Source organism: Drosophila santomea, chromosome 3R, assembly GCF_016746245.2.
Source record: "Drosophila santomea strain STO CAGO 1482 chromosome 3R, Prin_Dsan_1.1, whole genome shotgun sequence".
NCBI classification, from domain to species: Eukaryota; Metazoa; Arthropoda; class Insecta; order Diptera; family Drosophilidae; genus Drosophila; species Drosophila santomea.
The window spans coordinates 16,686,961-16,709,484 of record NC_053019.2 but is presented as its reverse complement, the minus strand read 5'-3'; the positions used below and the strand labels follow the sequence as shown (position 1 = coordinate 16,709,484).

The 22,524-nt window shown below is 41.2% G+C and overlaps 2 protein-coding genes across 2 annotated transcripts in view; one reads left to right on the top strand and one right to left on the bottom strand.

Annotated features, from left to right (window-relative positions):
• The window catches only part of LOC120450879 (cadherin-87A), a 55,098-nt gene that overhangs the window by 19,414 nt on the left and 13,160 nt on the right, over nt 1–22,524 (bottom strand). Inside the window, exon 3 of the mRNA XM_039634105.1 lies at nt 5,741–5,771. The gene's annotated coding sequence lies outside the window, so the exon portion shown is untranslated. The remainder of the gene's footprint in view (nt 1–5,740; nt 5,772–22,524) is intronic.
• Nucleotides 18,880–21,123, top strand: LOC120450878. Its single transcript, XM_039634104.1, has 2 exons — nt 18,880–19,549; nt 19,857–21,123. Exons 1-2 carry the CDS (start codon nt 18,885–18,887, stop codon nt 21,121–21,123), a joined length of 1,932 nt encoding a protein of 643 aa, XP_039490038.1. The 5' UTR covers nt 18,880–18,884.

Here is a 22,524-nt window from a genome sequence, read left to right as displayed (position 1 = left end):
GGCCAACATGGCAAATGCCGTTGGATTTGAGCTGCTTATGCCGGGGATTTAGTTATAAATTCCCTGGTAAAGCGGGCGGAGATCGCTTCTCGTCGCTCTCAGCGAATTGAAATTTAATGCAAATGTAAATGTGTTGCGCAAAGCGAGGGGAAACAGTAACAGAAACAGATTATGTGTAGCACACATTTGGGGGCTCCCCAATTGAACAGGCTTGCGAGCTGCAACCCTATCGGCATTAGTGCCCACCAAATCCAAATACACATCCATACAGATTTACATACAATATTAATACGTTTCTATATTGGTTATATGTTTTTTACGCCGCCATACGAGTATTTTTTGTATATTCCAACTTGATTTAATTTGCACAAAAAGTGCAGAGAGCTTATGTAAAGAGTAAGGACTGGTTGGCTGTTAAGCCTCTGCTTATTTTATTTTTCGCTGCATCTTGTTTCAAGTTGACACAGTGTTCGAAAAAACAATGAAATATGCGCAACAAATACGCAAATAATGACAAAATCCGCCAACAGCGAGATGAAAAAATGTGTAACAATATTGAAATATTTTATGAGCTCAAAAAAAATGCATGGTGGCCATCTTCACTCTCCAGCTCCAGCCTTACCCTCCTGCAGACATACCAAAAAAGTATACAGTGTTCACTCCATATATATCGATGCGAGCGTTACGTCCCTTTTCGGATTTTGTGGAGAGCCTCTACTACTTGTTTTTTATTTTTTGGCTTTCACTCAACGCGCGGCATTTAAAGCGCTTTAAAAGCACATTTATCTGCCATTTCCTCAAATACCACGGGCTCAGCAGCCAACAGCAGACGAGTTCTCCTCTTCCTGCGTCCAGGATTCAAGTTGCCTCTAACCAATCTCGGCTGCTTCCAACTCTCTTTAGAACCTCTTCAGAGACAATTGCATTTGCTGCAGGATGGGGGAGGGATAAAGCTGAAGGCAGAGGACACACTCAAATATTGATTTATCGAGTTGCTCACATGCTTTTCCCATATGTCCTCGCAGCAACTTCTATTTCCTTCGGCGTCCTGTGTCCTGTTCGCCTAGATTTCTCCCTCCTTCCGCAAACAATAAAAATTGCTGCAAGATGGCAAGTGGATGGCAGGGGTGCGAAAATTCGCAACCGAATCACTCCAGGTTAACCTCAAGTCGTTTGCACCTTTGTGGGTGGGAAAGGAACTGTAAAAACTTTAAGTCTAATGACTTTTATAGACACTTCACAATAAGTCAATGCCCATCCCCATCCCCATCTGGTTTTCTCTACTCCGACTTCTTCCTGTGTGTGTGTGTGTGTGTGTGTGTGGTTGGATTTGGCCAATGAACTTGATTGTGGCAACAGAGTCTTAGCCGGGGATTGACACAACTCAAGTGGAAGAGGAGCCAGCAGCACAAAAGGCCAAAAAGCTCATAATGCATTAAGCCCTCTTTTGGGAAAGGATGATGGGTGGCAAAAGCAGGAAGAGCATCACTAAGTTCAAGATGGCTAGGGGATAGGGATGGGGCTATTTTCCATGAATATTCTCTGCTTTTATTGGCCTCTTACTCTATGGGGTATTATTTGAGTTTGCTTTATATCAGTTAATGCTTTTATGATCAGCTTATAAGAGTCTAAGCATGCTGGTTTTATTGCGATTGTGAGTTTAAAGGGATCATCATCTTGAAACGATATATTTAACTATGGAATTAAACTATTAAAAATTTAGCATATTAACTGAGTGTCCTCGCTACATAACTGTTACTTAAATTCCAATTATTTCACTGAAGCAAAAAGTCTTCGTTTCATTTCTTCATTTATTCTTTCCTTATTTCCCACCCATTTATCATACGCAATGACACTGCGGAAAACGGACTCCCAGGACGAACTCTTCCATTGTCCCTTAATAATCGACGCTGCAGCAGGGACTGCAGTCCCCGAACACCAGAGCCCACTGCTGCTTACTGACCAGGCCCCCAGGAAAGAGAATAAGAAGATCACCTCGTATATAATATATTATATGTACATATATCCGCTGAGCTTTATTATACGCTTTCGGCGCCAAGGATGTTCCCGACCTTTCTGCCCGCTTCTGTGCAATAAAAATTATATAAGAAGGACTACAAATTGCCAGAGGCCATATATTCGTAAGAAGAGGTGTTGAACAAAAGTGGCAAAACTTTATTGTCAACCAGAATGAAATTCCTTAAATTGCGAAATGGTTTGTGGAATGGATGGTGTGCATTCTGCAACTGGGAGTAAGCGCCCGGATATTTAAACGCCTTGTTTAATTACAATGACGAACAATTGACAGCTTTTAATGAGGCAAAAACACGGCACAAATTGCGAGTAAAACATTTCGCTCTCATTCGCATTCCAACTTTTATGGTCTTCGATGGATGATGGTATTGCTTTGGCCGTAGAACTCACACCCGACCAGCTTAACCAACACCATTTACCCCCTGACTTAGGCAGAAATTAATGGCCTTAAGGGAAAGGACGTGGGAAGAACTCTTTATGGACTGCCAAATGGGGGAGCACAAGTGTACAAGAATGGAAGGAAAAGTAAAACAAATTCCAAATGCTTTTTACGGCCAATGGAAATGGAATCGGATTCGGAGTTAAAATCCGAATCGGAAGTGCAGTTGCCTAGGGATTAGCATTGCAAATTAGCTTGGCAAATTACAAAAGCGAATTAGATAATTAAAAGGAGATTGATTAGGCTGTTTGTTTTGTACATACAAGTCCTTCAAGAAACTTGGATTCCGAAGGATTATATTTATAAATCAATATATTTTTCCCCAATATTGAAAAGCAATTTGCTCGCCAAATGAAACATGTTATTCATAAAAGAAAGCAAAACATAATTATAAATAAATAATTTCATATCTTTTTGCGAGTAATAGTATACCATCGAATTTGCATTTTCAAAAAAAAAGTTATAGAAGGAACTGAAAAGTTGCAACTCAATTGGCTCCAAATTGTTGCCCAACTCGAGCATCTCGAGGCAAGCTGGTAAAAGTGCATAATTCTATAAAAGGCACACAAATTGAAACACAAACACAAGCCGAAGCGAGAGTTCCAACTTGGTGGCCCTTCTCCCCATCAAGTCAGTAAAGGAAAAGTTGGGCTGGCAGTCTGGCAGAGTTTCTATTAAAAATATTGTCAACTCAATAGTGTAGAAGTCAGTGCAAGAGAGAGGGGTGACTTCGAGTTGATTGTTATAAACAAAGTTTTCATAAAGAATTTCCACGCCGCTAGTATTAAGGGGAAGGAAAAATGGAAAGCCAAACAAAAAAAATAGGAAGCCGACAAATTGGCAAAACCTCCAAAAGAATCACAACACAAGGAAGCAGCCCCACCAGCCAGCCAGCTGCGGTTGGTGGCACAACAAATAAATTGACATTCCCCCAGCTCCGCCATTTACTCCAAAATCCCCCTCCTGAGCCACTCGTTATCATAGTTATGGGTGAGACTGTAGCCGCAGCCAGGCAGCGATGAATGCTGCGGCTTTTCTGGAAAATTAAAGGAGGGTGCAGTGGGGCAGTGGTACCAAGGTGTTAGGCTGAGGCATAGAATCGGATGCTGCCGTTGGCTTTTCCATATAGCAAACCGATTCTCTTGCTACTTCTACTACTACCGTTACTCCTGCGGCGACGGCGGCGGCGGCTGTTGCTGCCACAAATTAAAATGTGGCCGCGCTTAAATTCCCCACACAAAATTTATTGTTTGCCGCCTTTTTGGCAGGGAGCCCAAGGAAAAGGAACAAAGCCAGCCAGTCAGCCAGAAATAGGCAAATAAGTTAAATGCTTTCTGGGCCAAATATTTATTGGCAAGGAATGGGCACAAGTGCCAATGAGATCATAGAATGGTTTATGTACATTTCACTTCCAAAGAACAGTTGAAAAATTGGAACAGTTATCAGTTTTTACCTTTAAAAAAGTAAAATAAAAATGAAGAAAAATCGATATACTTTCACTATACGTGGCACAATTACATTCAAATCCATTGGAACTAAGTGCTCGCTTTAAATGGATTTAAAATTCACTTTGACGCATGCCCATCGCACTAATTCATTTTTTATGCCGCACATTAGTAAAACTGCCCAACGGACTTATGAAACCATTGCCGCTGGCAATCGTAAATAAAAGAGGAAAAAATAAAGAGAATCTTCTATTCAGAAAAAAAAACCAAAACAAAAATAGCTGCCAAGGATAATGCGTTGCAAATGTCGACGACAATAAAAGGGATAATGCGACAAGTTGAAAACGAGCCAAAAGGCGACCGAATGACCGCCATTTCTGCCCAGAAAAGTTTGCGCCAAGTACAAAGAACAGGGAAGGAACAGAAAAAAAAACTTTGTTAAAACGAGAAACAAAAAGTTGAAAGCATTTAATGAGTTTATTGAACCAATTGCAAAAGTTGCACGTTGTTAGTTGCAACTTGCATGTTGTTGCGTCATTGGACGTGCAGAAAGCCGAACGATTCCCGGATTCACTATTTCACTTGGCCAACTGATTCTTGGCCAAGTAAGACGAATAAAGAAAAGCACCAGCTTATCGTTCAGTTGAGAATGAATTAAAGCTTAAGTTACGGAGAGACTACAAGTTTTTGTGTGACTTGCCGCTTCTTGAAGCTAATTCAGACCATCTTCTAGCCCAACGGCCCACTGCAATTCTTCTTGGCCATTCGTCTTGGCCATTTTGCCCATATCCAAACCGAATGTAGCCAGGGTCAGCAGTACTGGCAAACGAAATTGCGGCAGACAGAAGTCATTTAAGGAGAATTTATGGGATTTTAACTGACATTTAAACAGTCGCCAAGAAACAGGGACAGATAGCCCGGGGAAATGAAAAGGAGCAGAATGGAGATCGGGTTGGGGATGGAGATGTGGATGTGGATGGAGTGGAGATGGAAATGGGACAGAGGAACTTGTCGGCCAAGATTAGCGACGACTGTGCAACAAAATGTTATGGACAGGGACGGATAATGAACGACTCCGAGTCCTCCGAGATCCGGGGATATGAAGAGATGGAACGACCGAAAGATGCGAAGCGAGAAAAATGAAATGTAATTACATTTGAAAATGGCAAAAGGGAAAATGCTCAAGAAAAATGTAAACGACGGTCAGTCCGAGGACCATCTGGAGACGATGGCCAGTTTCGGGGGGCGTTGCTTCCGAGCAAAAATCACTGCAGCATTTCCTTGTAATTAACTTCATGAAGATGTTCCCCATTTCAGAGGAGCTGAAAAAATGAATGAAATAAGCTTCGCTGACAGCTTAGATTGAACTAAGATGACTGAGTGAAACGGAAAACGCTTTCTGGAAAATTGAATGCTTGCGCACTTGTAAGCTAACTTTGTGAAAAGCTATTGGCAGATATATTTTAATGAAATGAAGGGGCCCCTCTTGAATTCCTGTATTAAAGGGAAAGTATTTAACTTGTAAGTCCATTTACCTAACCTAATTCAAAATACTGCATTTTTCCCTCAACATACATATTACAGTTCGTAGTTTTTTGGTTACAGCTCGGGGCTTAATGTGTCATTGGGGATCTAACTTCAATTAAAACACCCATTGGTACATAACAGTGCACTTAGGCAAACACAGGATGGAATTAATGGAAGCAAACATGCTTTGATACAGAAGGAAGACGGAAGTGAGTCGCAATTTAAATAGGAAACTTAATGGCACGATTTCTTATTTTCTAATTTACATTAATAACACAAACAAACTTGCTCTTACCTTTAATACTGATTATCAACCCGTGTCGATCCTGAAAGAAAACAAGAAAAGATTTAATTAGTAAATTGCAATTTCATTAAAAAGTTGCCAGTTTGAGAAAATAACAAGTTCGCGAGTGAAAAAGTTTAGAGTCAAAGCAATGCTTGAAAAACTTTGACACAACTTTAGAAGTATATCTTTTATAAGATTTTAATTTCAGAGCCGTAATTTGCCATTAAGAAAATCCAATCAGTATCTATCTTGCTTTAATTATACTCGTTTCAAGATATTTACTATAACTTTGGTACAATCTAAATAAGCTTTATTCTGTAGAAAATATTCAATAGAATTCAAACAAAAGTAACTTAATAATGTTTATGTACAAACGATACATACATATGTGCCATCTATATACTCTATTGCATGCATATATGTACATATATCTATACTAGCACACTCTGGAAAAATCAACTTCAACTTAACAAGGTCGACCCCAATTTACTGCCCCCCATGAAAGTGTGAATAAAAAAAAGGGGTTTTTCATAGGCCACAGGGCAGCGGGGGGTGATTGTGGGCTTTCAAACTGCCAAACCGCAAAATTTGCAGCCGCAATTTCTGTCTGTGATTTGCTGCTCTCCAGTGCGTTTTAGCATATTTCCATAATTTTTCAGAAATGTGCGGCATTTGGAGGGGCTATCCGAGAAACAATTTACTCGTTACACAATTCCTCGCCTCGACCCGTCATACAACCTCTCATATAACCTTCGATTTTTATTTTTTTTCTTTCTAAAAACTGCACTTGTAAGTTTCTTCTCCTTGGCAGCAGTAACAAACTGTGGCAACAGTAATCGAAAAGTTAATTCTCCGAAAAACAAGGTAATTAGTGTAGCAGTGCCCATAAAACCCAAGCGAATGTGCAAAAATAACGAGAAAAGTTTAAAAAGTGCCCAACAAAACGGCGTTAGAGATGAGGAAAGAGGAAAAGGCTGTGGAAAAAAGTAGAGCTACACAAAAAATGGGTAGAAAGAAGAACTACGAAGTGGGGAAAAGTGTGGCATTGTTGGTTGCAACTAGGCAAAGGCAAACACGCCGTAATGAATGGCTCCGACTTGTAGGATGCAGACCGGGGCTACAGGTGTACTTGTACTGGTGCTGGTACTGGTCCTGGTCGGGTATAGTTAGAGGCCCAGGGTAAAACAATAGTTACAGCCGCAGCTCCAAATAAGGGTACGTGGCCAACACCAACTGGGAACATCTCGTTAGGCGTTGCCAAGGTTGCCAAACATGCAGGTTAGTACGTAAATAGTTGGATTGGTAACTAATTTCATGTCAAGGTTTAATTGCATCGAAGTTTTGCATACGCGTTCAATTTAGTTCTTGGCCTTTTAGCTCTGACTGTGGTCTGTGACTAAGATAAGGTGTATTCATTCTTTATTTGACAGCTTCCTATTTGTCTCCCTTTTTTTATTAAGATTCCATTGTGCCATCATTATTGGTAGCTTTCAATTGCCAATCTTTAATATTATCTTAGCGAACACCAATTCTTAGTATGTATTAATGAGCAATAGAAAACAGTACTTAATGAATCCGCAACAAAAACCAGATGGGCTGAGAATCTCTTAAACTTTTGCTCTGTATAGAGCAACTCTTTTCGAACTACTCACATGCACGAGCCCTCAATTAATTAATAAACAAAACTTTTCGCAAAGCCCTTCGAGTGCTGCATCTAAAGACGCGCGTGGTGAACGAACTTTTTGCCGACTGTCGTTTGTTATGCCAAAAAGTTGACTTCTTCGCCCACTGTTCGCCGATATGGCCCAAAAACATACCCGAAAGGAAACCCTTTAGCTTCCCCCATGGCACATTTTACCCAACACGGCATCCTCTAGTTGCGCCTAATGACAAACATGAAGTTTTTGCCACCACATCAATCAAAAGTTTTTCATCAACGTCATCAGAGTTATCACCATGGCCGCAGGCGGTACACAGATAAAAACATGCACACACAATCACACCCACAAATATAGATTCAAGAACGGGAAGCACCACAGCAATAATAAAAGGCTGCCAACACCCTGAGACATGTTGACAAACAAGAACAACATCAGCTAGCCGAGAAGACAACAGCAATGGCAGGGAGAGCAAACTGCCGAAAGCGGGAAAAACTTAAATTATGAACGGACAAGCGGCGAACACGCGGCGTATACGTAATTTTCCTCGCTCTCGTGGCTGCTGCTAAATGTCTGCATAATTTATGGATTTAACAGCAACAGCATCAACAACATCAACCGCAGGAGCAACCACAACAACGAGCTGTTGAAGTCGAAGGAGGAGAACCGGAATGGTGGCATTGCTGATGCGCTCGCACCTTAAATAAGAGAAATGGCAGCCATAAAATGCCAGCAGCAATGGCAAGTGGAACCAGAACGATCGAGGGGGAAATATCATCAGCCGACCAACTAAATAACTCAAATAAAATGCCTCGAATGCCGCACAAATCTTTGCAACTTGCTGCAAAGGTGGGGCGCGAAGTATATGCTGTTGCTCAGGGAATATTGCTATCTATAGGGAAACACTGGGAAAAATAGTTGTGTAATGAAAAAGAAAGTATCATAATAAGAAATTTAAGGAGATATTTCTTAACAATTCTTCGTTCCACATAGTAATCATATCAGTTCATTACCCCCTAAATATATTTCAGTGTAATATTGATAGACCAAGCGCACTTCATCTTCTTCATAGGACCAAGTAAAAAATTCAAGACGAAGATATGGCCAAAAGAGGCGGAAGATAGGACGCCGCCGCAGAGCCAAACATAATCAGCTTCATCATCAGTGCGATGGCGAGTGGGAGGGCGGAAGGGGAAAGGTTACCGAGGTGGCAGATTGCCACACCTTCGCCTATACATGGCCATGTCATGAATCAGGCTCAAAAGGTGGTGGTTGGCTTGGGGTGCAGCTGTCACCATCAACTTCTTCATCATGCTCGTGTTCCCGTTCTTCTCATTTGAGACGAGGGCGACATCTTCATCTTTCAAATGCGTTTAATTATGTCAAAGTAGGAACCTTTTTTTCTGCTTCCTTTTCACCATGGCTCCTGTACCATCCCGCTTCTCTTGGACTGACTGTCCTTCGCGAGACACCGATGAGCATCTAGACACCTTATATATACATATAAGCCAGCAGGAGATTGTAAAAACCAGATATATACACATATATCTATTCGTATTTGTGTGGAGATTCTCTTGAAGTTTGGGTGCCCGAAAGCACACACAATATAACCTTGTCTTAAAGCCATGTGTAAGATGTGTCATTTCCATTTTATTTTTCCACCCATCTCACCCCAACCCCGGGCTGGCCCAACCTATCGCATTTTGCATTTGTTTCATTTGTGCGACATTTCACATTAAGCTTGACAGTCGGGCTTTTGTGCATAATCGTGATGCCGTTAGCTCCGCTTTTAGTCCTGGCTCTCCAGCTCCGGCTCCGGCTCCAGCTCTGGTCCTCTTTACTGGCTCTGTCCCGTCATTTCCTTTAGTTCTTCCCTTGGACTGGAAAACCCCGACCCCGCTAACCAGTTCGCCTGCTGATGGAAATAAGCTACCAATTACTAAAGTGTTTCATTCTAAAGCCACTGCAGTTGTAGTTGCCCCTGATTTTGCTTCGGTCGCTGCGTTTGATTCCGTAACCTCCTCGCTTCTCCGATTCCCTTGCAGCTTCTGATCTGGAGTTGAATGTGAGCATGGAGCTGGACTAAAATGCTGGACGTCTGCATTAGTCGGCGCTTCAGGCAAAAGAACAAAGCAGCTGGATATATTCAAATGCAAGTAATATATGAAATTAAATCTAGCAATTTAGGTATTTTGAGATAAATTGTTTCTTTAACATGGGTTACTAAACTTACCTTCAGGATACATGTCAATTAATTTGAAATTTAATATTTGTCAAAGGCAAGTTTTTGTAATTTACCCATTTTATTAAATTAATTGAGAGTAAACTTCTTGGTATTTTCTTCTCACTCTTGCACCGGAAGCGGCAGTGCAGTTAATAATCTTTCCCTGATTGCATACAGTATTTACTTATCTTGGGCTTACTGGAGTAATTCTTGTTAAAAATAAACACGCAAACTTTCGCATTATGACCTACTTTACTGACACGTTCTACCTTTTATTTAGATAACAGATACCATCGCTTCCGTAATGCTTAAAAGAACAAGTTGGAAAATATTATTTATTAAGCTTCACATGTATAATTTAAATTATATAACGATTGGAGGCAGCTCCCGGCCTATACAAAAGCTTTATCCCCATCCACTCACATCTGGTCGCTTTTTCAATTGCCATTCGAGCGTAACATACGCACACACAAACATACACACACACACACACACACCGTCCATCATCATTTTAGCATTGCAGATTTAATTTCGTCAAAGTGGAAAAGTCAGTGAAAAGGTCGCCGACGGCAGACTACGCACCAATGAGTGCCACACCAAAACACTCTGATTCCACCGTCCCAGCCCCACGAAATCCATTGCTCCTGGCCAAATACGTTCCTTGCGTACGCGTGTGACCCGCAGATGGCGAAAGGACCCTGGATAGCGGGCAACGACCAGGACGAAGGCAAACATAAGGTGGCAAGGAAGTGTGCGCAGTATGCACAGTCGCATAGGGTTGCTTTAACAATTTAAAATATAGTAAACAAGCAGCGTTTGCTTTGAAGTCAAATTGAACTAAATGTCTATATTAATTTGGAATAATCGAAAGCCCATTGCTATGGGGATTTCATTATTTAAGTAATAAGATTTCATTAAATTGTATAATCTTAGATCCAAAGTTTGTCCCTGTTGAACATCGTTTAAACTAAACTAAACTCCTCCTAATTTAGTTTAAAACTTATAGTTTTCGAAAACTGAAACTCTTGGTACTTAAAGCTTTAGTCATCAAAGTTTGCACGTTTTCTTAAGAATATTGTTTCCACTCGCAAAAGAAGATTAGGAATGATATTTTTCCAATTACCAGAGTGGCACTCGAACAAATTTTATCGTTCCCCCATTTTTGAACCCCCAATTTGGCTGAATTGATAGCACCTTGAAGTTCTCGTTTAACCCTCGCCTCAAACCCAAACTTGAATACTAATGACATTTGCTATCTGTTCATTTGTCTTTGCTGTTTCCACTTTTTTTCTGCTATTTTGCGTTGAGTCTGAGAGCTTGTCAAAGGGTTAAGCGTTAAGAGACAGAGACAAAAAGGGAGAGGGAGACATTGGAATCTGCTTACTCGCTCTAACTAACCGTACTCGACACGTTCCACTTGGCTGGGTCAATATGCTGGCGGATTTGCTGTGCCCTGTAATTAAACACCTTTTCTGCGACGGGCGACGGGCAGGGAATTCTCTTGATGATTAGCTAAAGGTGAATGTCTTGCTCTTGCACCACCAATCCACTTGGCCTGGCCTGGCCATCAATGTCTAGCAGTTTATTCCCCGAAATTAATGAGAATCTTCGAGTGGGCACCTGAACCCAAGTTCATTCCTCTCAACGCGTTGAGCAACTCAAACGCTTTAAAGACCCAATTAGTTGACTGGAACGTTTATTTCGGGCCACAAAACGGAGCTCCCAATTTTCCTGTCATTCGTATTTAATTGACAACTGTTGACTTTCGGCCTAATTGATCTAACTTTCTATGGCTACTCCCAGAATTATAAGCGCCATTGCAGGCATCGTTTGTTCTATTTGCGAGAGGAGCTGGCTAAACAAATAAATAATTCGAGATATAAGCAAAGAAGCACTCGTGCTTCGTGCTACCAAAATGGATACGAAATAGTTTCAGTCCATCCGTAAAGCTGTTGAGTTCGCCCCGGTCATAAAGTGAAGAATCCACTTGCCAAGTTGAGCACTCGAGGACCTCTGGTGTGGGCAGTGCATAAATTGTATAAATACGTTTTCAGCAGCACATCAGTCATGGTCAGTCCGAACAGGACCAACTGCAGTCATCTGCTACCCATTCATTTTCATGTGAAAAGGCATATGCATTTTTATAGTGGGTTGTTAGCTAACTCAGTTGGTTGACTAAAACGTTTGTTCAGTCGTGCTATTAGACTTCAGCTATTTCTAATGACCTTTGAAATTTTCGTAACTTAAGCCCAGTCATCACTTTTTGAAAACCAATCTACCTTAATCCAAAAAATTATATATAGTTTAAATTATAATTATAAATTAAAATTATACCGAAAAAGTCGGTATTAAATATAAATATTTTTAAAAATGCAAACCAAAGGAGGTATTTAAAAGCCCTTATACGTGCAGTCAAAAAATATTCTTACTTATTTTTGCTCGTTTCAAGAGCCATGAATTCAGACAAGAGAAGTAATCTGTGGAATTTTTCGGACATGATATCTCAGACCGAACCCACATGGTGCACATCACCGGCATCAGCATCAATGTCGGAGGAGGCTGCACCAAATGCATTTTGAATATTTATGAAACATGTCAGGCTGTCACCCACTTCGATCGAATGCGTGCAGTATGGTCATTATTCAAAATAATCGAGATGCACGTGCCTCTCTGTCTTGAGAGGATAGGCAATTCATGAATATGGAAACAGGCATATAACACATACGCCTCCTGGGCGGATGGCTTAATAACAAATTGTCCACTACGACAAAGTGCCCTGAATATTGCTGGAAAAGTCCCCAAATCTAACCTTCCATTGTTGTAGCTTGTTTTGCATTGTTAGCAATTCTGTTGTGGCTGCTAAAGGGTTTTTGAGTTTATCCCATTTATTACTAAACTATTTGTAGCCCTAGCAATGAAACGTGATCATCGCCAAGTTGTTGGGATTGCGGAAATCGAAATTGTTTGCTCGAACAATTATTGACAACTATGCTGTTTTATTCGAAGTAGAGTACAAACTTTTTATTGCTAAATGCAAACTACAATATAATAGTTGTTTTGGCGTTTAGCAAGCCAATAAAAAATGTTGAACTTGTCTAACGAAACAAATGGTTTCATTTAGTACACATTTGTATACATTTATCTAATTCATAGGCCATTTCATTATATTTGAACATCCGTTATTTTAAAATAGTATTATTTCAAAAGAATAACAATTAAAACATGTTAAATTAAACAAACAATAATTTATAGCTTTGGCGTAATCAAAATATAACGGCCTTTTTTCAATTAAGCATTAGAGCGACATGCAAAAATTCAATTAGATGCCATGTCATAGATTTGCTGTCATTTATTGTTAGCTCCTTCTGCATTTTGCAGAAGCCATTTAACAATAGATTTATGTAGTAAATCAATAAATGCATTTGACAGGAAATTCGAGTGAGCCAAAGAGTACAACAAATGAACTATGGCACCCAAAGAGTATCCCCACCCAGCGCTCCAATCCCTGCACCGCCTGGAACACTCGATTCACTTGTCCACTTTTGTCCTGCCGACAAAACCCAAAAAGAGTCCGACAAACTAATTCAATCTTTGCCGCTTGTTCACGTTTATCACTGATTTTTTTTGACACCCTCCACGACCAGTCCCGCCCGACTATTCCCCATGCGCCTGTCAGTGTTTTACAGCGAAACGAGGGGGACAAAAGTCCATTTGTGTGAATTGCATTTTTATTTGTATAGAATTTTCATAGCGAGCTTCTCCTGGCATTCACACATGTCCCTGTCCCTTTCCCTGGCCCTGTTCCTGTTCCTGTCCCCGTCCCTGTCCTGCGGCAGGATATTCGACTTTCCAGGGGCGGAAATCTGGATGGCGGCAGGAGGCGTTGTCTCGTGTTGCTTTGACAGTTTTTTGGCAAACTGCCAGACGGGCCGAGCGAGCCACCGGCAATGGAGTGCACTCATCGAGAACAAAAAGGCCAGCTAGCTGCGTTGGGTTTAAAATGCGAAATACCCTCTAATTAAAAAATGCACGATGGGAACAATAAAGCTGGCCAGCAACATAAGCCGACTATTTTGTGTTTCAAAAGCACATATCTATCGCACATATGTATATACCACATTTAGCTATCTGTTTCAAAAGCAACCTGTTATGAATTTTATTGAATTTTTACTTGCATTTCCTTATATTCAAATGATAAATGAATTAGCATAAATTAGCATTAAATCTATAATTTTATGCATAATTAATATTCTATCACGAATCTAATCATGTATCACAACTCATAAATAGCCATCAATTAAATGAATTTTCATGCGCAATTAGCCTATTAATTTTCAAATTGAATGGCAACGGAAATATTTAAATACAATGCAGCTTTGTTCATCATTTACAGGATATGCCGAACCAGTATATTGGTGGATTAGATACATGAATAGGGCCGAGTTCCGTATATTTAACGATATAGGTTGGGATAGGGAGCTAGAGATAAAACGAAGAATGCGTGCGGAAAATTTAGCACGCTATACGTGCCATGGCGGCAAATAAAAAATTGAAGTAAATTTGGCAACTGGCTACAGAGTCGTTAGAAGGATCAGGAGTGGGGAGTGCCACGGGTATCTGTGGCGTCAGTATTGGGTCTCATTCTCCTTCCCAACCCTTCGCCCGACACCCCCTCCGGCACACAATGAAATCCGCTCAAACCAAGGGCCCCCAACTCAAGTTCAGCAGTGCGGCAATGCAGTTGAAAGGACAGACACAGAAAGAGACACCGAGTCCTGCTGTAGACTGCAGACTGTCGACTGCCGACATCCTGTCGCCAGACTATCGTCATTTTTGCGTTCAGCTGCTGTGTATTCAGATGCAGCTTAGGCCATTAGCGTTCGTGTTCTTCGATTGGTTAAAACACAAGAAAACCATTGAGATTGCGGTGCAAACTCGGTCAATTACAAATGGGCTACAAACGAGACATTTTTTCCAGAAGTTTAAGATCTTTCTTGGATTTTTTTTTAAATATTTCATGTTAAATTATATTGCCTTATATAATAATATTCGTTAAAAAGCAATACGATAATTAAAAATTTGGACATTTACCGCAATTTATTTACCAATGATTAAAAGCTTAAAGCAAGTGCCTATAGCAACCACAGCAACGACAACGTATACGCAACGTTGCATAGCAGCAGCGACAGGAGCAGAGCAACTACAGCAATCGCCCAACGAGTCTAATGAATGCCCAACTATGGCCAGCTGGGCCACAGCCAACGCACTAACCTGGCTCGAACTGAAGCAGGAGGAAATATACATTATGTTGGCTGGAAAAACGTGGGCCGAGCAACTTATTAATATGCAGAGCAACCAGCAGGTGTCTTTGCTACCGTTTTATGCCACAATTTGCGCCACGTGCGGCTGCTACCGCTGCTTTTCCTGCCGCTGACAAGGCTTTAATAATGCTGCCACTCGGCTGCGTTCGCTTGGCTGGAAAAACGATTTCTTTGCTCAGCTGCAGCTCGAAATTAACAATTCGTAGCTCATTTTTCTGCCAGCAGGGTGGGCGTAAATCCATGAAACACGACCGAAGAACGGGGGACCAACCACTTGCAGCGACAATTAGTTGAGTTATTGGCAGCACGTTGGTCCTGGGTAGCCCTCCCCATCCAGTCCAATCTTTTGGCCAAACCAAGTAATTCTGTAGCTTGACAAGCAGCAATCACAGGCAAAACGTACAGCGTAAATAAAATGTTCGCCTTACATGTGTTATTAAGTTTCGCAATTGAAGAAAGAACATACGTAAGTTTCATGGAAAACGTATATTTTTTATAAGAACCTAAAGCTAATATATTTTAAACCAAAAAGTATTTTGAAATAAAGAGTTTATCACATTTGTTATCGAGAATATTGGAAATAAGTTTTAGCCCAATTTATTTATAGCAATACTTCCTAACCATTTTCCTTGAGTGTGCTCTGGTAATGTTCTGGACGCCGCATGTGGGATGATGATCGGCTTGTTAGCTGTTCATTCCAACCTCCCTCCGAGCATCTACGGGCACATTTGGGCAAAGGTTTTGAGGAGTCCACTGTCAACGCATAGTTGTTGACCAGGACAACGGCAAGAGCAGCAGCAGGTGCAGAAGTTGGAGCAACCGCAGCAGCAACATCCTCCCTCGGACGCACACTCATATGCTGAGTCCTCTGACAGGTTGGCATACCGGGCCACGGGGCAACTGCATACTGGACTGGACCCGACTCTTCTGGTTGGTCAGACAGCAAGCACAAGGACTTGCAACATGCCACACAGGCAGAAGGCAGGGGGGTAGGGGAGGGAGGAACAAGGATGAGCACTGGCAGATGATGAGCACTAAGCAAAAGTAGCAGTATTACGAGGAAAATCAGAAGGAGGAGCTGCAATCCCAGCAATCCACAAATTGACTGCTGAACATGTCAAGTGATTGAAACCCTCCTCGAACTCTTCATGACCAGGCCAAAATTGTCCGTCCGATGACAATGCCATGAGGCAATTCCGTGTCCACTGCAGGGTGAAGAGACCAATCGAATCAATTGATGCACCAAGTAAAGTCATCCAATTTGGATTGTCTGAAATCTGATTTCATTTTAATACGATTATAGTGCCGATCACGTTCAGACTTAACACAACCAGTACACATATTTTGTCCAAAAACTGCATTTAAATGATTCCGACTACTTCACATTTAAGATGCTTTTAAGATCTTCAATCGAATCAATTAATTTGTCTTCTGTGCATGCCATCGTTATCCAATTACTTAAAAATGCAAAAGCCTAAAACGCTATAGAAAAACAACAACCTCTCATCACAAACTTTTATGTTATCCACAGCCACAACGACATTTTCATTATGTTGTCCGTTGATCGTTGTGTGCGTATACGTAACGCAAATTGAAGAAGAACTTATTGCACATACGCAGTGGTGAACGGACGTCAGCCTCCATCCTGACCATTCCCACGATTCGTTGTTTTTTTTTTGTTGCCTTTTTCGGTAGCCACGGCTGTATCTGACATTTCTTGATGTCTTCTCTTTTTTGGCGTATTCAACTCTGAATGTAACTGCGGCGGTAACTTGCACCGAAGCATCAGCATCAGAAACGATGGCAGCAGAGGAAAAGCTATAAACCTGCTCAATGCACAAGGTTTCGCAGCCGAGGGAAATGTCAACGAAAGCTACAAAAATGCAAAATACATTGGCAAAAACGGAACAAAACCATAAAAAAGGAGAATTATACCAAGCAGGAGAGGGGGAAATGTGAAGAAGAATTCACGCCAAATGAAATCTGCAACGAGTCTGACGCATTTGGCTGTCAGTTTGTCTTAGCGAGTCGGTCGTACCATGTGCCGTCGTCATGTCTCGTTGTGTCGCTCTGCTGCTGCGACTCCGGCCAAAAAGGAGAATCCAAAGGATTCTGGGCAGAAGGCAAGGCAGGATGGTTATCCAACCAAACCAAACCGAGGCGATGCGACGCGACGCGAAACGCAATGCGCGTAAAATAAACAAATTTCCGCAGACGACACTCAACTATGCAAACTGTAATTGGAGCAGGCAGCGGGTGGGCGAAACCCAAGTCGAATCGAGTCGAGCTGAGAGATGCTGGTGGGTGGTTCGGTGGGTGGCGTAAGCGCAGGTAAAACCTTTGGCCAAAACCAAAAACTGAAACTGAAATTCAACGAAATAAAACAACAACAATCAGGGCAACGAAGAAGTTTTTAATAGGGGCTGTGGGAATCAAGTGATATCCTGTAAAGTCCTTTGAGATGTGTTTATTTACTGAACTTTTTATGGATAGTTTGATCTTCCTCCCTCATTTAACATTTTAACGATTTTTAGGAACACCACATAAGGATCGTTCTAACTCGAACCATTATTTATATATTTGAAAAAACTCATTACCCACCAAGCTATACTGTACACAAACATTTACAGGGTATGCACGAGGAAATTGTAACTCAAAGCTAACGTGGGGGAGCGAAATGGACGGCGGCAAGAGGTCGCAAGGATTCACAGGATTCGCGCTGGATTCACAAAACGCAAGACAGTTGGCGGTGGCAGTGGGGGTGGCGATGGCTAAAGGTAGAGGAAGCGGTATCCAAAAAAATAAGGAAAAGGATAGCGGTGAGAGAAATGTTTCTGCAAATGCAATATTGTTATGCTGTAATGGTATAAAATGTATGCATATGTTTTACACAGGATACAGGATGCTGCCAACGAGACATGACCGAGGAATGGAACCGAGCAGCAAGAGCAACGGTTGGAAAGAAAAAGGATCACAGGAAGGCAGGAAGCCGCCGCTTTGCTGCCTCCGTTTGCGGAAAATTAAAGAAAACAACATCGTGGAATTCGCATACGGCAATGGAGAAACACTAGAAAGGATAGCGAAAACGAGAATGAAAATTGAATGAGGAACACAATTCCCATTTCGTCTCAAACTGTGAAATAGATCCGGTTACTCCCGTTTGGTCTCCGGCTCAGTCGGATTGAAGGATAGCTCCTCACTCAAGCATCCAGGATGCTTACCGGTCCACCGCTGGGTTTCCAGTTTAGTAATTTAAAGCGAAATTAAAGAGCTGGATAAATTTACATATCAAATTAGCGTATCTGGGGAGGGATGTCATCTTAAAGTTTTTCCAGTAAATCCCATTAAGAACAGGGCTCCTGTGGTGCGCATCTTAGATATTTATCTACTAACTTTATTGCTAACCTAACTAATTTCTTTTGAATGGGTTTCTACTTCAAAGTGTAGAACAACTTACTTGTCTTATCTTACAAATTGGTAGAATAGGAGAAAGAACTAATGAAGGCAAGCTGAAGTGTAAAATCCAATCAAGTTAGCCTAATTAAAAAACGCCCGACTACAAACTCAATCACTAAACGCCCTTTTAAATGCCTTTTCTATTTTAGCTTTCCATTGTATTGTATGGTACTGTTTTCTCTTTTTGCAAACGCAAACAAAGCCAAAAGGCCGAAGAACTGAAACTGTAAACTATGCTAATTGACAAAGAACAAACTGCAACAAGGCGAGAGCGGAAACAAAGTGAATTTAAAGTCAATCAAGTACGTACGTACGTGTAAAAACTACAATTTTTGAAAGCTAGTGCACTTTCTGGAAAATTTGATTAGAATTATAAGCAATGAACAAATAGTTTTTAAATATACTTTTTCCAGATCTAGATACCTGATTCGAATTGTTGACTTCCATATAAAATATTATCTCTCTTTAACAAATAAAGAACATAAAACTCTCAAATGGAATATAGCCAATGTGTTGCTAAGATAAAGAAGAATAGTTTCATATTCATACTATTCTTCTTATTACTCTACGTATTAACAAGTTCCAAAGAACAAGTTGAATATAACCTAAAAGTCAGACCGCCTTTAGAAGGTAAACCGGATAGTAGGATGCTATTTGTGAATTCCTCACAATGCCAAATAATTTCCATGGATCCTCTTTCACCCATGGCGATGTACCATATGACAGAAATGCCCACATTTTGGTGCCCTATGATCAAGCTGATGAAGGCGAAATCCATTGAGGAAAGAAACTACCTGTACTTGACCGCCAATGCAAAGCAGCTTTGGCAAAAGTTGGGAGTTCGAAGGCTAAGCGAAATCTCTTGCGCCTACAAACGCTTCGTGCGCTTGAATGACTTTTTGAACAGGTACTTTGAAATGAAAGTCTTTCGTTTTAGCAAATGGAGTAACTTCACAGAGGTAGAGCCAGGTAACATAACTCTGCGTGTTTGGTGCTGGATGGACTATGGTCGCCTAGTGTTTAACGATGTCTTTATATTTCTACCATTCCCAAAGGACCGGATATTCAACGTTACTAATTCTGAAGCAGCGAATCGTCTTTCGGTTCTAATTCTGGGTATAGACTCTATTTCCCACATGCATTACCAGCGCTACTTCAGGTAAGTACCTAAAAAGTTTTAACTGCTTAATTTTACCAAAGGTCCATTGTTTAATTGTTCTGTTATTTAATCATTATGTGCAACACGATAGAGATAAACAAAGTGTTAATATCACCAGCTATCCAATTAAAACATAAATTCGCTTCAATTGCCATAAAAACCACCGGCTTTAATATATCACATCAATTGAACAACAAAAGGACTTTCTAGCTGTATGCGTTCAATTATAATTGTATAAAATACGCTAGGAGCAGTTCATACATTACAGATATAAATAATAATATAAGTAATTCTTTTCCATTCACAGTCGAGTAAAAGACTTAATCGAAGGTCTGCCACACATTGAACTATGGGGCTACAACCGCGTCGGGCGAAATTCGTACCCGAATCTGATTCCCTTGTTTAGCGGTCAGAGTGTGGATGAACTGGAGTCCAGAAGTGGATGCTTCAAACCAAATAAGAAGGATAATTTCGATCGGTGTCGCTTTTTGTTTCGTGATTTTAAGGATGCCGGCTATGCCACCATTTTTGGCGAGGATTCTCGCGTGGGTGGAACCTTTACTTACGTAAGACCTGGCTTTAAGCGTCAACCAACCGACTTTTATCTGCGAAGTGTGCTGAACGAAATCCACAAGCGATCCACTTATTACGCACGAGGACCAATTGAAATCAAATGCAGCGGCAATCGGATATATCATCATGTTCTGTACGACTTTATCTACCGTTTGCTGCCCCATATGCAGGCAAGATGTTACGATCGAGGATTCTTTGCCTTTTTTTGGCAGACAATGGGCGTCCACGATTATTTCCAATACGGCGACCGGGCCGACCGTCAGTACTATTGGATTCTGCGTGCCCTAAAAAGGCGAAACATTTTTGAGAGGACTCTGGTGCTGATCTTGTCCGATCATGGCCTGCGATATGGTCCTTTTGTGGACACATTTCAGGGCATGAGAGAAACATCGCTGCCCACAATGGTGGCAATATATCCACGATGGCTACGTGAACGATATCCGTTGGCCTTGGCAAATCTCGAAGCGAATGCCCACCGCCTAGTGACCACTTACGATCTGCACGAGACCCTAAAAGATGTGATCGATCTGGAAAACCTAAGTGACGAGCGAATTTTGAACCGCACTCTGCGACTGCGAAACGATCACAACGTTTCATTATTCCTGCCCATTCCTGAGGAGCGTAGCTGCTTTTCAGCCCGCATTCCACTGCATTATTGCCAATGCGATGGATTTCTCAAGATACCATGGAATGCGCGTAGTGTCCAGCGGATTGCCAAGCTTGCTGTGGAACGCATTAATCTGCTGCTTGAACCCTATCCACAGTGTCATCAGCTGGCGCTTCTCAATGTGGAGGACGCCTATCTGAGGAAACAACACGAGTTCAATAAAACGATCACTGTGCGACTGGTTACGCAACCAGGAAATGGCCACTTTGATGCAACGGTCCTTTCCAAAAATGAGACCTCGCTGCAAGGAGCTATCACAAGGAGTGATCAATACAAGCACCAATCATTTTGCGCCCGAGAAGCTCCCATCGAGATTTATTGCTATTGTTCATAGGTTTTAGTTGTCATTCGAATCCTTAATAGGAAATAAATGAAATTTACTTCAAACTATCAAAGAAAATAAATGACTGATACGTTTTTAACAATGCCAATACACGAATATCTTCAAGTTTATTATTACTAGAATTGAGAAGCACATGAAAAACAACATCAATTACTCATAAATAACCACAATAAAGTCAAAAATGTACCGGATTTAATAAAGTTGAGTCTTGACCTATATATCTATCTCTTAAAATAGGAAAATTTAAAGGTTGTTAAAAAAAACCGCTTAGAGCAATAAAGCAAGCAATGAAAATGAGGAAAAACTACCGCTGCGCCAAGAACCTCAGTGAACCAGAGTAGCTGGTATTAGGATAAATGGCTAGCAAATGTGTTTAGATTTCTCTTAATTTCATTTACCGCACATAAACATCCAGGCACTTAACTAGAGCTGTTTTTGCGACAAACTGTCAACAGATGGCGCCGTTGTGTCTCGCCAAGCATGCAAGTCAGAGATAATCGCGTGTCACGAGGTTTTCTCCATAAAACCATATGGTGTCGTGAGTAACGATAAAGTCATAAAGTAAGTGCTCATTTCTGGCTATAAAATTACATAACAATTTACTCCATTGTAATAGTTAGTGATTCATCAGCTAATAAAGCCTGGGCTTTTGCGTTAACTTTAGTTAAGTTGATTGGCCATAAATGTTGCTATTATATTTGGTAATACAATTCGCTCACGTGGTCATCTCTGCAGTAAACGTCAGCAATGAAAGACAGGGACAGTGCGACTGGCACACATATGGCGGGCATAAACATTTGTCGTCGCTCTGCTGTAATTAATAATAATTTGCATTCACAGTTTGCAGTTCAGCGCCCCGTGCGAGATTTCATTTTAATTAAATTATGTGCAGCCTTGTCGACGAGTGCGGGTGCCTGTGTTTATGTGTTCATGTGGTGCCTGCTCAGTGGTTGAGGAGGCGTGGCTACTACAAGATAACGGTTGAAAGTGGGCGGTTGGGTGGTTGGGCGTTGGGTGATGGGTGTCGCCCGATGTTGGCACTCCACTTGCAACATGCAGCATGCATAAATTATTAGCGCTATCTGTTGTCATTTAAGGTTCGCCTTAGTTTAGTTAAATTCAGTGCAGTTTCTCGTGTTTGTGTGTGGGTGCTGGAACCACAATAATCGCAATAACAATGACTTGAACCACGATAACCATGTTATCAGCTACCACAACAAGCAGTCAAGTGGAGGAGGTGGTGGTGGTGGTGGTGGTGGTGGTGGTGGTGGTAGTGGTGCCGGTTGCAACCTGCATGAGTAATGGCATCATTTTGTTGTAAGTTTTAATTACATGTATCTCAATTATGCCATATACTATTCTAAAGTTTAGCAACAGTTAAGCTGTTTTCGC

Bases quoted from the DNA above. Each gene is read 5' to 3' on its own strand.
- LOC120450878 (XM_039634104.1), top strand. From the start codon at position 18,885: ATGGAATATAGCCAATGTGTTGCTAAGATAAAGAAGAATAGTTTCATA. The intron at 19,550-19,856 runs GTAAGTACCTAA...TTCCATTCACAG, and splicing joins CATTACCAGCGCTACTTCAG to TCGAGTAAAAGACTTAATCG.